At 39.3% G+C, this 16,954-nt stretch overlaps 1 protein-coding gene across 1 annotated transcript in view; it reads left to right on the forward strand.

Annotated features, from left to right (window-relative positions):
• Positions 1-16,954, forward strand: part of HDAC9 (histone deacetylase 9) — a 606,615-nt gene that overhangs the window by 391,569 nt on the left and 198,092 nt on the right. The window contains exons 18-19 of the mRNA XM_036759616.1: positions 14,727-14,782; positions 15,029-15,116. Of these exons, the coding sequence (XP_036615511.1) occupies positions 14,727-14,782; positions 15,029-15,116 (144 nt within the window). The remainder of the gene's footprint in view (positions 1-14,726; positions 14,783-15,028; positions 15,117-16,954) is intronic.

A 16,954-nucleotide genomic window follows, 5' to 3' on the forward strand; every position in this document is an offset into this window, starting at 1 on the left:
CTTTGTATGTATGCACATCATCTCCCCTGCCCCGCCCCCCCAACACACACACACACGCACGCACGCACACACACGCACGCACGCACACGCACACGCACACACGCACGCACACGCACACACGCACAGTGAAATGGAAGCTGCTAGATATCAGGGACTGTTAGCCCTAGCTCCTCACACAGTACCTGCTACATAGCAGGCGCTTAGATGATCATTGCACTGACTTCAGTTGAATTTTTAGGACTCACTGCAACAGAGATTGTAATGAATATATTGAGTTTTGGCATTAAGCTGAGATGAGGAAGGGGGGAGTCTCCAAAAGCCCTCTTTCTACACCAATTGGGTGCTTTTATAGAGGGCAGAGAGAATGTGATCTCGGTGGTGACTGGGACAGAAACAACTTGAGTTAAAACAGGACATCTTCCATATTTCTTGTCTATATGATTCAGAGTCAGTCAGCTTTTCTGGAGCTCAGCTTCTTCATTGGTAAAATGAACAGATAGTATGAGGGGTGTGAAATCTGCAGCCTCGAGGCCACTTGTGGCCCTCTAGGTCCTCAAGTGCAGCCTTTTGACTGAATCTAAACTTCAAAGAACAAATTCCCTAATAAAAGGATTTGTTCTGTAAAACTTGGACTCAGTCAAAATGCTGCAACTGAGGAACTAGAAGGCCACATGGGGCCCTGAGGGCACAGGTTCCCCACGCCTGATCTAGGTGATTTCAAAGGTCCCTTTCCTCTTGAAGTCTATAACCCTTTGAGTAGGGAGTTTAATCATTTTCTTCTTTTCAAAAATGAAAAGACAGGCGTGGTTGAGACGTTCTGACCATCTTTAAACTCCAACAGGCACAAGCGCGTCATCTCTTAAGCCTCTGGAAGAGCATCCAGGCTGCTCACGTGTTACTCACCTTTCTATCCAGTCATACATGCCCTTTTGCCACTTCTGGCACATGAGTCACCGCTGATAAGATATTGCTGCAAACAATTGTGCTTCTGTTTTTCTTATGGCTCTGAGGGTCCCCACCAGCTTTAACACTACCGAAATCGGGGAGTTCCACAGAGTTTCACCTAGAATATTGGTATTAAAAAACCTAATTTTCAAGGTTGGTCCAAAGGTGTGGAGAAGAAGGAGGAAATTCAGGGATCCACCCTCCGCAATTCATCAGAACAGATCTAGAAAACACACTGGACCAAATCCTAATCAGTAAATCTAAAAGAAATGAAATCATGGTGAGGTGATTTTCTAACCAGATAGAGAACTCTGCACACTCTATAACCAGGGTCTATCCAGGCCTGTACCCTTTGGAACATTCTAGCACACAGAGAGGTTGTACACATACCAAGGCAAAAACAGGTCCCAGATCCAGCAGAGAGAAATGTGACCTTTTGGAAGGTTCTGGAACAGACGATAACTGACAGATCTATTGATCATTGCTCAGTTTTGGGTGACAGATCCAGGTGGACTGTGGAGGTGATCTGTGTATAAGGGTGAGGAGGAGTCACAGGTCCTAGGCTGTATAATGAATAAGGAGCCTGTTCAGAAACAAGCAACATCTGTATGTCTCAAACTCAAGGAGCATAGCAAGGTCTCAGGTCCAGATTTAAACCCAAACCAAATCCAGTTGACACTCAATGTAGCAGGAGGATCAGGGAAGAAATCTCAGGCCAAAGGGAAGCTAGTAGACTGCTAGCAGCCAATTCTAAGTGGCAGTTGACTGAAACTCTAAATGGGACAAGGCCACAGACCTGTTGCTCAGACCCAAACCCGGGTCAGGAAGTTCCAGAGCTCATACCAGAGGGGAATCCACAGAATTGAGGAGCACTGAAATCTTGGAGGTCCTCAACCAGAGCAGTCCTTGAGATCCTAGAACAACATAATACTCTATCCCAAGAAATTAGCAGTAGGACTAGCTCAGGCATTCACTTCAGGAGTGTACAGAGCCTCATTCTAACACATAAAGTCTGGAAGTAGTCTGGAAAGATAAGCAAACAAAAAATCCCTTCCTAAAAAGCTATTATAATGATAGGGATACATTCTCAAGACATAAACTCAGAAGAGGAAATGATTCCAAAACATCTCTAAGCAAAGTCTCAAAGAATAATATGGCTTGGGCAAAGGTTCAACTGGATAAAGCAAATGTTAAAAAATTATTTTTTTTAATTAATGAAGTGAGAGAACTGTAGGGGAAAGAGGAGTACTATGGGAGAAAGAATTAAAAAAGGAATCAACAGCTTGGGAGAAGAGGCACAAAACCATGCCAAGTCACAAATGCCCTGAAAGTTAAAATGGACCAAAAAGAAGCTAATAACTCCATGAGGCAAGAAGCAATGATAAAAATAAAGGGGATGTCTGAAAAATAGAAGAAAATGTCTGGTATCTCAGCAAAAAATAACTAAACAAAAAAGTGAAAGTGACCGAGAAAACTGATTGAGGGATTATTAACTACCTGAAAGTCATGACCAAAGAAAGAGCCTAGACATCACATTTCTAGAAATTCTAATAACAAAAACAACGAAAACTTCCCAGATGTCTTGGAACCACAGGACGAAATAGAAATGGGAAGAATATATAAGTAACCTCATGAAAGAAATCCTATAAATGAAAACTCCAAGGAACATGATAGACAAAATCCAGAGCTTTATGGTAAAAGAAAAAAAATACTACAAGCAGCCAGAAAGAAAAGATTGAAACACCATCAGGATCACAAACAATTTAGTAGCCACAATTCTTAAGGCATAGATAGCTTGGAATATGATCTTCCAGAAGGCACAGGATACGAGCTTAAAGCCAATAATAACTTTCCTAGAAAAAAACAGTAAAATCCTATAGAAGCAAAGATGAACATTTAATGCAACTGAGAAATTCTAAGCATTCCTGATGAAAAGACCTAAACTATTTAGAAACTTTAAAGTGCAAACACAGAGATATGAGAAATATAAAAAAATGAATGACTAAGTAACTAAACAAGAATACTTGTTGATATTTGAATACAGCGAATGATGTGTATCCCCTCTGTATCTTCTCCTAGAGAAAGTCTAATTAAACAGAGGGCCTTGGAATGGCTGTATTATGTACTGATGATCTTAAAAGAATCATGGAAAGGAAGGAAAGAAAGGGAGGTTAGGGAACATTATCTCACATATTAGGGGTGAGCATGTAAAAGTGTATGAAACCACGGAAGAAGAGGCTGGGGGAGCAGGAAACACTTGAAACTTAGTATCACCTGAATTGTCAAAGAAGATAAGAGTATACCCCAACACATACACATACAATTGGATCCAAAAACATATTTCACTGAAGAGGAGAACAGGAGGGAAAGGGGAGAAGAGAAAAGGGAAAATAAGACTAGGAATATCAAAATAACAAAATGTGTATTATATTATAAAATGTTTTTAATTGCTTTTATTAAATTTTATTATCAAATTATAAATTGTTTTTAAACAAAAATAATTGTAATATCTCATTTGTTGGTTACATATGATTAGAAACTGAAGACATGCCAATAATTTGGGGAATGGCTGAATAAGTTAGGCATGTGAATGTGATGGAATATTATTACTGTAGGAAGTGATGAAAGGGATGGTTTCAGAGAAACCTAGGAAGGCCTGTATGAACTGATGCAGAGTGAAGTGAGCAGAACCAAGAGGATAATTTATACACTGACAACAATATTACACATCATTCCCTGTAGTTGAATATGAACAGTTATTCTTGTTTAGTCGCTTAGTCATGAAAGACCAAAAGACTTGGGAACTCTGAACAATCCATTGATAAGCAATGATTCCATAGGATTCGTGATAAAATATGCTACCCCACTCCTTATAGAGTGATGAAGGACTCAGGGTGCAGAATTTGACATTTTTTCTGGATGTGGCCAATGTGGAAATTTGTTTTGAATGTAGAAAGTGATACTTGAGTAGAGTTTTGAAAGAAACTGGATCTTTATAGGACTAGGTCGGTGGCACAGTAGATAGAGGTCCAGGCCTGGAGTCAGGAAGGCTCACCTTCATGAGTTCATATCCAGTCTCGGACCCTTATTAGCTACTAAGTTCTACTTTCTACATGAAGCCATTACTTACTGATCCCCTGGCCAGTCAGCTAGTCAGTCAATAAACATTTAGTGGAAACTGCTAACTGCAAGAAAACCCCATGGAGAACACTGATATTCTGTGATCCACAGGTCACAAAGAGTCAGACATCATGGAATAACTGAACAACACCAACAATAACCAAAAACTTACCACATGCCAGTTACTGTGATAAGCTCTGGGAATCAAAAGGAAGGCAAATATACCCCCCTCCCCTTATCCTCAAGAGTGCATGTTTTAGTAGGGGACGTAATACATAAATAACTATGTATAGACAAGACACATGCACATATACATACATGTATTATATATATATATATATTATGTACACAGACATCCACACACATGTGTATGTGTGTATAAAAGCAATTTACCTTGCATTGATTTTGTTGATATACCGTAGATGCAAATACATGTATATATAATGTATATTCACACATACACACCCGAAGGCAGGCTTTCATATTTGTGCTTTATCTCCAGCAATATTTGTTGCTTACTTGATTGTGATTGTGACATGACCTGACATATCTTCCATGCCCACAGCTTTGAAGAATGTCTTTGTTATCTCCCATGCTAATTTTAATCTCCTGCACTTTTCCTACCTCCTTAATGTTCCAAGCTGCTCCACAGCCTTTGAGTGTTACTCTGATACTCAGAGTACTAGGGAATCTGATAGTGACCTATTCTCATCCATACTTACTGACCATCTTCCAAATGGACAGCTAACTGCTCATTTCAATCTAAGAAATCACTTTAAAAAAAGATTTTCGAAGTTGAATTCTAGGCCAGCTGGATGGTATGCTCCATTAATCTTTGGAGGCAGCTGTCACATCCACAGCCAGAAAGGATAGGACAGGAAGGAAATGGCTTTTCCATCATTTTCTTTTGGCTTCTAAATGAGGGGTCATTGAAGATGTAAGATTGGGTCATCAAGGTCTAAGATAGATAGTCTGACTTGAAAATGTCGTTCTCTCCTCATTTGTCACTGCCAGTTCATGCACTGAGTTTAGACTTGGAATCATCTGTGTTGTTACTTAGCTCCTCTTCAGGCTTCAAAAAATGGAACTAAATAAATGAAATTCACACATTATTAAGTACCTGCCATGTAGCCTGGTGTAGTCCAGGAAGCATGATGAAGGGGAAAATGCACTGGGCTTTTGCATCAAAGGACAAAGCTGTAAATTCTGACTCTGATATTTACTAAGTAAAAGAGGCATCTGGTGACACAGTAAATAGAGCACTGGGGCTGAAGTCAGGAAGATCAGAATTTCTGGGTCTCAGACACCGACTAGCTGTATAACCCTGTGCAAGTCATTTAACCCATTTGCTTCAGTTTTCTCATCTGTGAAATGGGGATAATAATAACACCTACCTCCTAGAGTCTTTGTGAGGATCAAATGAGACAAAAATTGAAAGCACTTAGCACAATGTCTGGAACACAGTGGGTGTTAATGAAATGCTTCTCCTCCTCCTCCTCCTCTCCTCTTCCTCCTCCTCCTCCTCCTCCTCCTCTCCTCCTCCTCCTCTCCTCCTCCTCCTCTTCTCATTATTATTATTATTATTAGAGTTATTAACTTGTGACCTTGGGAAAACCACATCATCTCTCTGACCCTCCCGAGCTACAAAATGAGTTGTGCTTGATTATTTTCCAAGTCCCTTCTGCCTCTCCTTGATTCTTTTTTAATGTGTGCAATGCACTTGGATAGACATTGATGATAAAATGTTGAGATTCAATTGTCCTTTCTCTCCCATTTGTTTGGGAATCTCCCTTCATCATTGAACGTAACAACCGTCCATGACTTAGTAGAGAAGTTATCGTGAGTAATTTGAGTCACCTGTGCATTAAGTGATTTGCTCTCGTATATTATGCTCTGCTCTGCCCTGTGTTCTCTGGGCTTGCTCTCTCATCCAGTCTGAAGCCACACTGGGAGTTTGGGATCTCAGAATGGTAACTGCTTCACCTTTTTTCAGGGTTCTAGGGATTGAGTAACTTTCTACTACTTTCCAAATACTTTCCGTTAACAAATCAGTTTATTCAATTTACTCTTAGCCAAAGCATGATGACTAATCAGCCTCCTGCCTCCAACAAACACACTAAAAACCATCTGAGATGTACTCTTTCACTAATGCACACAGTGTCATTGGGGGAGATTGGGCACAAATCTAAAGTATTATGATAGTGGGTCAAAGAGGTAAAGAATACAGGTGTCCAGGGCAACTTAATTCTCTGGAACTGTGGACCTCGATGCCCTTCCTCATGGAATGTCCTCACAAAATTGAACGGTCAGCATAGTGTCTAGGCAGAATGGTTGTCTCCATTGTAAGCTGGGCTGCTCCCAGACTGAGCTGCAAAGCCAAGGTACCCCAGTATTACACTTCTGCTAAGATGGGTTGCTTTGCTGTTGGGTCAGGCTGTTCCACTGCTAGATGGCTGGGTTACTCTTCTACAGGACTGGACTGTTTGGCCATTGATGCAGGCCACTTTACTTCAGGCAAAGCACTGCACTCCCTTGGAAAGGTCAGTGACCCTTCTAAACCTGGAAATTGCAGAAATGTCTCTGCTTCTGCTCCTTGGGATCTTTGGGATTTCTCCCTCCCAGGTAATAGGTGACAATACAAAGAGCTTTATCCACCCTTTTGATAATCCATTTTCCTAGGCAGCAAATGGTAATGGGTTATAGACCTCTCTTTTGACTTTGAAGTCATGTCTTAGACCAATAATCCTGGTTCAAGTCTGTGTCCCTTCAGTGAAAGATCCGAAAGTGGCTTCTGGTTATTTACCAGTATATTGACAAATCCTTATCCCTGTTGGCTAAGTCATAATTGGGCAATATATGTTTGTGTAATAATCATAAAAGTTTGGAATGCAGGTTTCACCACTTACTAACTCCTATTGACTTTTTGAAAATCAGCTACTGAATAACAGCATTGGGCGTTGAGGAAGTGTTTTCTCTAGGGCCATGCATTATCTCTAATGGCATATTTCATAGTGTTTCTTGTGTATGAAAATTTCACTTTTTCCTTTGTTTTTGCCCCCTTCAGTCAACAAAATCGCAAAAGTCTGAAAGACTTTACACTAGTGTCAGAGGCAAGATTAGAAGCTATCTTTTCCTAACTCTAAGTCCATCATACTTTCCAATACACATCTGCATCTCTACAACTTTATGTGTGCAAATAAGTAAATATAGGGGCATTCGATAAGGAAGTAAGCTCAGTCACTGGTGGCATCATCAAAGGAAGCTTGGAAAGATGCTAAAGAAATCAGGAGAATATTGGATGTCATAGACAGGGTTAATATAAATCTTCATCCATGTTGACCCTTGAATAATAGCAACTATCCCATTTATACTTACGAAAGCATGTGTAAAATTCTTTGATTCTCCTTGTTTTGGTTACTTCATTTATTGGCTCGATGCATCCTAAGCACTTGATGACTGTGCTACTATAAAGTTGATGGAGTCTGTGGCAGTTCCAGTTTTTCATGGTGTATAAGCAGTTGTGATAATTAGAATCTCATAACTTATCAAAAAGGTCCTATGAGAAAAAGAACCTGTGATAAATAGAGGTTTTGTTGCTCATAGAACCTTCTTGTTGGGGTGAGGTAAATTACCCAACATCATGCAGTTACCTGTAGCAAGCACAGGTTTTGTTTCTCACAGAAACTTCTTGGTAAGTAGAAGAGATTCCAGTGACAAAAACTGTGAATGCTGCTTGGATTACAGGATATGACTAGGCTTGGTCCATGAGCTGGCTCTTCCTTCCCTGTAAGGGAAAGAAAACTAGAAGGGGAACTGAGGATGACTTTAGAGAGGCACCTGAACAGTCCCTTGCAGTTTGCTTTCTGATTACTCCTTCCTTAACAAGAAGAAGGTCAATATAGTATTCACAGACAGGTTAAATAGGTTGAACTGTTTGACCACCTAGATCAGTTACAATTATAATGGAGATTATAATGTTATACAATTATAACAGATGAATCTAAGAGATTATCTAAAAGACAGGAAAAGTAATAGGACTTAGTGATATATTGGATAAAGACAAAGGGAGAGCCAAAGAGAACTATAAAATATTGAGTCTGGATGATGATTTCATTGAAAGAAATGGGAAATAGAGGAGGTGGGAAATGTCTAGGGGAAAATCAATCAAACAAGCAAGCAAACAAACAAACAGAAAAAGATTTGGCACTGGATGAGCCATGGGAGTTAATTTGTCCTTCATCTTACAGATAAGGAAGCTGAGATGTGGAGATGTTAGGTGCCTTGACATCACAGCCCTCCTAGGCACAACATTTTCTTTTCTCATCTTCAACTTAATCTTTTTTTTTCTTGCCTTGCAGTTGCTACTTTACCTTGTAAATTGTACCATCAGATATTATGCCTGTGAGGAGTTTGGTCACTTGCCCTATCTTTACCCCCTGGTACTATGAGTTCTTCCTAGCTTCCCTTTTCACCTTTTCGTCTCAGAAGTGTGATCAAATTAACACTATCATTGTCTCTGGAAAGGGCATGCCTGTCACATGTCCTATTACATAACTCACTATCTCTGTGACTTCCCATATCATAACTCCCTTTCTTCGACAATACATGTACATATCTATCTATCCATCTATCTACCCATCCACCCATCCATCTATCCTTCATCCATCCATCATGTATCCATCCATCTATCTATATCATCTCCCTCATTAGAACATAAGCACCTTGAGGTCAGGGACTATCTCACAAGGTTAAATGATAATAAATGCATTTCATTTATTCATTTATATAGGGTGTAAGTAATAGTGATGGAATTTCAACACAGATCCTTTGATACTAGGTGAAAATTTTGGTTTTACACATGTTGAATTTGAAATGGAAAATGAGAACTTCCAAGTGGATATTGACTATACTTACATGGAAGTGAGAATGAAACACAGGGGATGGCTGGAGATAAAGATTTACCAATAGTTTTTATTGGCACCCACTGAAATACCTAGTCTGAGGTCTCACTATGTTATGGAGATGTCAATAAGTTCTTATGGGTTAAATCAGTAGTCTAAGGACTGTCAGGTAGTTCAGAGTTGGAATGGCTTCACATTGATTCTCAGCAACAGACTATGTTTGCTTTTTGAGGCCCAACCTAGGTAAGCATCATCACCAGTAGGGTTACCACTAAGCTATCAACACAATATGACGCTCATTGCTATGTTTTTGCCTACTTCAGCGATTCAGAGATAGTTGCAGAAAAGAGCATAAACCACAAAAACACCATGAAGATAATTGCAACATAGGTTCCAATCTCTATTACAAAGGTGTAGGGAAGAGAGAGTTTATGAAAAACTTACTAAGTCCCTGTCAGTTAAATCAGCATATACTTAATTAATTAAATACAATGGTGGGAATAAGTGAGAGCAATGAAAAATATGTAGGGAAGTATAACTACATGAATAAAGAGGCTCATGTTGGCAAAGTATAGAGAAACTTGATGCTTCAACACCAGAAATTCATATGACTTCATCTATGGAAATGCCATTAATTATGAAGTATTTTCTTCTGCTTTGTCACTGTGCCCTTAGCACCATGAGACCTTGTCATCTGATTTCCAGATAAAACTTCCCATATGCGATGTCTCCATTGTTAGAATGAGAGGTCCTTGAGAATAGAGATTTACTTTTCTTTTGGTTTCTCCTGTACTTTGCTCATAGTAAGTATTTAATAAATGCTTTATTCATTCATTTGTACTTCCATGTCATGAATAATGTATAGAATGACTTCCATCAAGTAGCATAGTAAAAAAAAGGAAATCGATTGTATATTAACTGATAGGAAATGAACAGGTAGCAATGTAAGCATCATGTTGGAATCTACTGTCCATCTGTAGCCATACCACTTGCTTATTAGAGCCAAGATTAAAAAAAAAAACTTAAATTAGGAGAAAGTAAAAAAATCAAAATATGAAAAGGAGATTTAATGTAATTACACCTGAATCACTTAAGGTGTTGTCACCAAAAAAGTAGGAAATGGAAAACGGGACCACCATTGATACAAGATGTCATCATTTTCTATAGGTGTTTAATTAGTGTAAAAAATCACCAGAATTGAAAGACCAGAAGAGCTTTGAAACTGTTTCCGCTATCAAATATCTTCCTCATTGATCTTTTTCGATGAGTGGAAAGGCAATGAAGATAAATATAATATAAATTTCAAATATAAAGCAATTTAAAAAACATAAAGTAATATGGAGGATCATAAGCATCATGCCAGTCCCTGATATATAGTGTAATAAAGTAGAAATGTTTAGTCACTAAATAAAATGAAGACCAAAAGAGAAGGTGGATGAGACCAAGTGTATTGAAAGGAATTTTGTTTTTTTTTTTGCTGGAGGTGATACAATTGGGAATATCTTGAGAGACCATTTCTTCAAATAAATGAAAAAAAATAAAATGAAAATAAATGAAACATTGAATGATTGCATAAAAGAAAGTATTTTACAAAAGGTTATTGAGATGATCTCCATAATTGTTGACCTAGATTCCTACATTCTCAGCTCTAATGGTAATATTTTTCTGGTGATTCTGAATTGCTACAAATTTTAGAATAATAGTCTTCAAAGAATTTTTGGTCTCCCATAGGGCACTAGAGGCTTTCATAGGGGGAATTAATAGGCTACAGCATATTGTCAACCAAGAATTTCGTGGAAAGAGCTGCATACACAGTATGAATATAGAGATATAGAACCAGAAGGGAAGATAAAGAGGAGTCAGAGGGCTAATGAAGTCTCATTGGTCATCATGGTATGCCAATAGTCATAAAAAGGTCTGTGATCCATTGCCTGGAAGCCGACTGAAGGATATGGACAAGAGTCCGAGATTAGAAGTTCTGGATGGGTCACGGTAAACTCAAAGACCCACTGAAAGGATTTCGTAGACACGATAGGCTGAAGACAATCAGTGTATCAACACTAGAGATTTAGAGCTGGTAGGGAACATGAAAGTCATCTCATACTCTCCCCTTAATTTACAAAAGCAGAAACTAATGTCCAGAAAGTGAATTGACCAAGATCACAAAGGTGGTAAGTGGCAAAAATGAAATTTGACCCAATTCTTCTGATTCCAGATCTGGGGCTCTTAGTACTACACCATTTTTCAGGGAGTTCCTAGGAAATGGCAAGATGGTAGGTAGGGGATTAGAGGAAGAGGAAAAAATAATGGAATATTTAGTGACAAAAGAAATACCATAGACGTAGAAAGGCAACATAGGAGAGAAGTTTTGACAAGTAAATTTGACAAGAATTGTGCGAGAAAAATGTTCATTTCTTTTAGACTATGCTATTTGCAGTCTTTGACTATGTGATCCTCCTTATACAGGGGTGGAATAGTTGTATGCACGGTCAAATGTGATTACTATAGTCTTTTTTTGTTTTATTAGAAGGGATGGTTTAATTGAGAAGGAGGGTATATTGAGAAATAACTGTGGTTTGAAAAAAAAAACACGAAAGCAAGACTAAGGCGTGCATATCTCAAGGAAGTCAAAGACAAAAACAAAGGCCTAATATAAACCAAAATATTCAGAGCAACATTTCTTTGTGGAAATTATACAGAGGGTGGACTAAGAGAAATGAGAAGATTTGTATGAACCGATGCATAATGAAATGAGCAGAATCAGGACAACAATCCATAATAGCTACAGTGATATAACGCATATATAGTGCTTACTATGTATCAAGCACTGTACTAAACGCTTTGAAGTCATTTATCTCATTTGATCCTCACAACAACCCTGGGAGATAGGTGCTATTAGTATTTTCTTTTTACAGAAGAGGAAATTGAGGCAAACACATTAAGGGACTTGCCTAGGGTCACACAGCTGGTAAGGATTTGAGGTTAAATTTGAACTCAGATCTTTGCATGCTCTAGTGCCACCTAGCTACAACAATGTCAGTGAAGGCAATGCTGAAATCCACTAAACTCTGAACTACTGAAGAAGAGTTACCATTTTTCAGACAATAGATAATGAAATATGTCCTCTCAGAGAAGGGCAGAATGTCGCATTGTTCGTCTGAAAACGCCGTTGTATGGGTTGTTTTTGCATCACTGTTTTTGTTTCATACAATAGATTGAAAGGTTGGCTAAGGAGGAGGGTATCTAATGACCATAATATAGAAAAGAAATGTCATCGATAACATTTCTTTTTAAGTAATGGGTGTATCTAATGCACCAGAGAAGTAGAATTGGGGTTAATGAGTAAAAGAAACTGATTTTGGGCAAGGAAGTCAGTGTGGAGAGTGGTTTCAGTAACAGGTTGGAAGGGGGATTAAAATTACATGGACTTTTTTAGGGAACTGAAACAGAGGAGGTAGGGGTATACATGAGGGGATCCTGCTGTTTGACAAAGTTGGCGCCAAAGGAAGTAAACTATGAATTCTTCTGCCTGGCTTCCAAGTGTCTTTATAGTTTGGACCCACCCACTCTACCTACACTTATTTTCCACCAGCGTCTTACAGAAACTCCTTAATCCTGTAAAGCTAAATATTTCACACATATGTTATTTGATTTCCTGCCTCTTTGCCTTTGATGAGGTTAGTTCACCTTTCCCCTCCTCTCTCATCGTTTGAACCTCCTTTCATAACTGCCTTGGGTGTCACATGTCCTGTGAAGCCTTCCTGAGGACTCCAGGCCACATTAAGCTTCCTCTTTGGGCTGTTTAGCTCTTCCCAGACCATTTCACAAAGTTATCACTTAATTGTGCCCGTACTTGTTGCTTCACGGGTGTTATTATTGTCACCCGAGCAACTTTGATGCCAGGGACCATGTGGTCATATAGCTTTCCAGTGATCAGTGATAGCGGATGCTGCACTGGGCCTAGTACAGGGAGGGCTTTAAGATGAAGGGAATATCAGTATTGATCTACTGCCTGACTTCTATCAAGCCTCATAAAAGGCATATTAACATCCAAATGAATGGAGGATGAAATTACATGCGACTTAATGGGACATGATTGGTGAAATGAATCTGTATTAAACACTTTGGCAAAGGGCTAATTTTCTATATGTAATCTCCACATTTGATATAAAAGGCTTGGGAATAAATTCCCTAGTAAGAATGGCTCATCAGCTTCACTTAGATTGTTGCGTAGTAAGCAGAAAAGGCAGCTGGACCGGGGAGCTTCACCATCTTCGTGTCACTGACCGCTTTGGCAGTCTGAGGAAACTGAGGGAGCCCTTTCTCATGATTATGTTTTTCAATGTAGAAACTAAAATACATGAGAATACAAGGGAAGCCAATGATACTGAAGCAAAAGTATTAAAATAGTAAAAATCAAAACAAAACCAAGTCACAGACCCTAGATTAAGACCCCCTTACTGTGGGTTTTAAGCCTTGGAATTGGGAAGACCTGGGTTCCAGTCCTGTCTCTGATGCATCTGTGCTGTGGAGCAAAGGCGAAGTACATGACCTCCTAATGACCCAAGGATTCTTTAATACTACAAGCTGCAGATGAGTTGTCAAGTTATTTTCTTGGAGGAAGCTTGCCCCGGGAGTACCGTACACTCATGAAATCACAGGTCAGGGAGAGCCCTTCTATCTACCCACCCCACATAAAAAAGAAAGATACACTTTTTTATTTTTATTAACTTGGTTCTCAAGTCATAGTTAAGTGAAAGGTAGTGTGAACCTCCTGAGAAATGATTATTTCAAGTCAATGGACCCTCCATTTCTCCACATCATGGTTTTACAAGGATTTCTAGGTCCTGGGTTTGCTGAGGAGTTACTTAATTTTTCTATGATGCATTACAACCAACCTCGAGGTTCAGGAATTCCTTGATCATGGCTAGATCTGATTGCTGTTCAGCACAGGAATTTTTTATAAAATTCCAGAACATGAGTTAGAAATTGACTTAGAGAATCCAATAAACTTGCAAGCTTTGGCTGACTTCCAAGCTAAATTTATAGACTGGAAAAAATATGGCCTTCCCATTGTCCTCTTTTTTTCTTTTTTATCCCCTTCAGGATAGTCTTATGTGTGTGCGTGTCTGTGTGTGTCTGTGTGTGTGTGTGTGTGTGTGTGTGTGTGCGCGCGAGCATGCGTGCACACACACACATACACACACACACACACACATACACACACACACACACACACGCACACGGAGATTTATCATTTTGCTGACACCAGAGTTGGAAATTAAGTTTTCGTTGCATGGAGATCCGACGAGGGTGTCTGAGCTTCAGCATTTTTCGGTGTGGCTCAATGCTTCTGAGACTCCATCTTCTACCAAGAATGTATTTCTTTTCTTCCTTCTCCCTCAAAAGAATTCAGGACCCAGATGTAATGAGATATGAAGTCTCATTACTAAGTCGGTCTTGTTAGTCCAGTGACTGGGGTGCCTATTGACCAGCTGGGTTCAACCCCCTAAAATCCTCTAGTTCCTTCCAGGCTCCAAGTGAGCCTTCTCTTTGAGACATGATATATGCAGCTTTAATCAGATATTTTATTTCTGCTAATTCTCTGAAAGGCTAATGGGGGGCAGAAAACAAACTCAGAAGCCTCTAATAGGTTCCAATCCTGTTTGCCGGCTGCTCTATATTACATGAAGGGACGAGAATTCTTTTTTTTTCCCCCTTTCCCTATCTGATAATTGAAAACCTATCTTGTTCTTACAGAATGGGTTTGCTGTTGTAAGGCCCCCAGGCCATCACGCTGAAGAGTCGACAGCCATGTAAGTACCAGGGAAGACTGGCCGTCCTGGAGCACGGGGGTTACTGGCAGTCACCTGCACCATGCACGTCTCCGAAACCCTCTAATTGTTAGCAGATGCCTGCAGAGGCTTGCGAGGTCCTCCCAGGAGCAGATTTATGGCTTCGGAGATCATATAGCATTTTGAGAAATGCCCTGAACGTTATTTATAATGGTTTTTTCCTGGCTGATTTGCTTTCTGATTTCTCTGTTCTTCTCTATTCTGCAGGGGCTTCTGCTTTTTTAATTCGGTGGCGATTACCGCCAAATACTTGCGAGAGCAACTCAATGTAGGAAAGATATTGATTGTAGACCTGGTAGGTATCCTGGGCAAGCTCTGTCTTCTTGTTCCCATAGGTGAGAAAGAGTAGGTTTGTTTCCCCATGTCCAGCTGCCTTGCCTTCTAAAATATCCAGGAGTGCGTGGACTCCCAAACCAACGTGGAAACTCATTAAATTCGGCCTGGACATTCTGAAACCATAAACATGAAGCTTTCACTTTCACAGCATTAACAGAGATTTAATGAGAAGAAGCCACAGCTCGGGGCAGCCTTTTTATGGTCCTTAAATGAATTGATACTTCCAGTGTTAAAATAACCCAACAGAACCTGAGTTTACTTTCCCCCGTAGAATAGAGGCCCTAACGAGTCCGATGGGCTGGAAAGAATGCTGTTGCTGTGGTTACCAAATTGGCCACTTCCCCTGCCTCGGATCCCTTGGCTTGTTGTGTAACACTGGGATCATTCAAATAAACCCGCTTGTCATTCTTTAGGCTTGGATGCCAGGGTGGGATGTCTCCCTGCAGGAAAGCAGGACGATTAGAAGTCAGCAGCACTGGCCTGGGCCTCTACTCTACCAGGCTACATTCTTGCACAATGGAGTTATAATTTGCTTAACAAATGGTTTGTTTAAATGCGGGTGACATTTGGCATGTTGTCCATAGTGCGTGCATGAATAAGGGATTGGAGCTTTGCCTCCCCCAAAAAGGACCAGCTCGGTGCACGGGCCCAAGGAGAGTGGGAGGGTGATTTATGAGGCTCATGCTGGCTGGGCCGACAGTTCAGGAGAGAGGTGTAATAGGTTGTCTGACAAAGCATAGACAGGAAATGAACCCTGGCATCAAACCCTAACCCGGGGCATCTGCACTTAATTAATTTTTGCAGGTGATAAAAGATTTAAAGACAAAATATGTTAAAGGGTTTTTTTTGAAGTGCATGGCTTAATAGTCTAAATCTTGTTCATATCTGCACTCATAATTAAATCTTATTGGTAAGTCATGGCCTTAGCATCTAGCACTTTGGTTCAGTTAAGCAAACACAGCAGAAATTGAAAGAGAGAATGAATGGAGATGAGAAGGGGGACAGAAGGAGAAAGAGAGCGGCAGACAGAGAAAAGTTGAAGAGAAAGAAGAAAAATGAGAGGAATAAATGAAAGAGGAAAAGAAAGAGGAAAAAAGAAAGGATGAGATGGAGAAAGAAAGAGAAGAAAAAAGAATGGAAAAGAAAAGAAAGAATAAAGATAAGAAAAATGAAATAAAAGAAAAAAGAGAAAATAGAGAAAAAGAGAAAATAAGAATGAAAAGAGAAAAGAAAAAGAAAGAGTGAGAAAGACAAGAAAGAAAAAAATTAATGAAAGGGAAAAGTATGAAAAGTGAAAGAATAAAAGGAAGGGAAAGATAGAATGAATAAAGAGGAGGAAATAAAGAAAAATAAGAGAGAAAAAAAGAAAATGGAAAGTAAGAGAATTTTTAAAATAAAATAAAAAGGAGAAGCAAAAAAGAGGAAGAATAAAAAACAGAAAAGTAAAAGGGAGAGAAAGAAAAGGAAAAATAAAGGCTGAGGAAAGAAAATGAGAGAAAGAATGTACGAGGAACGTAAGAAAGAATGAAGCAAGTTAAAGAAATCAAGCAAGAAATATATGAAGCAAGAAAGAATGAAAGAGAAAAGAAGGAAGATAAAGGAGAGGAGATAAGGAAAGAAGAAAGAAAGTAAGAAAAGAAAAAATGAGGAAAAGTAGAAAGGGAAAGGAAGGAAAGAATGAGAAGGAAAGAAAAGAGAAAGAATAGAAGGAAAAAAAGATAAGGAAGTAAGGATGAATAAACAGTATTATGTAAAGAAATATACATTTGTTATGTTGAGAGCCATAGATTTATCATG

This window comes from Trichosurus vulpecula, chromosome 5, assembly GCF_011100635.1.
Source record: "Trichosurus vulpecula isolate mTriVul1 chromosome 5, mTriVul1.pri, whole genome shotgun sequence".
Classification (NCBI taxonomy): domain Eukaryota; kingdom Metazoa; phylum Chordata; class Mammalia; order Diprotodontia; family Phalangeridae; genus Trichosurus; species Trichosurus vulpecula.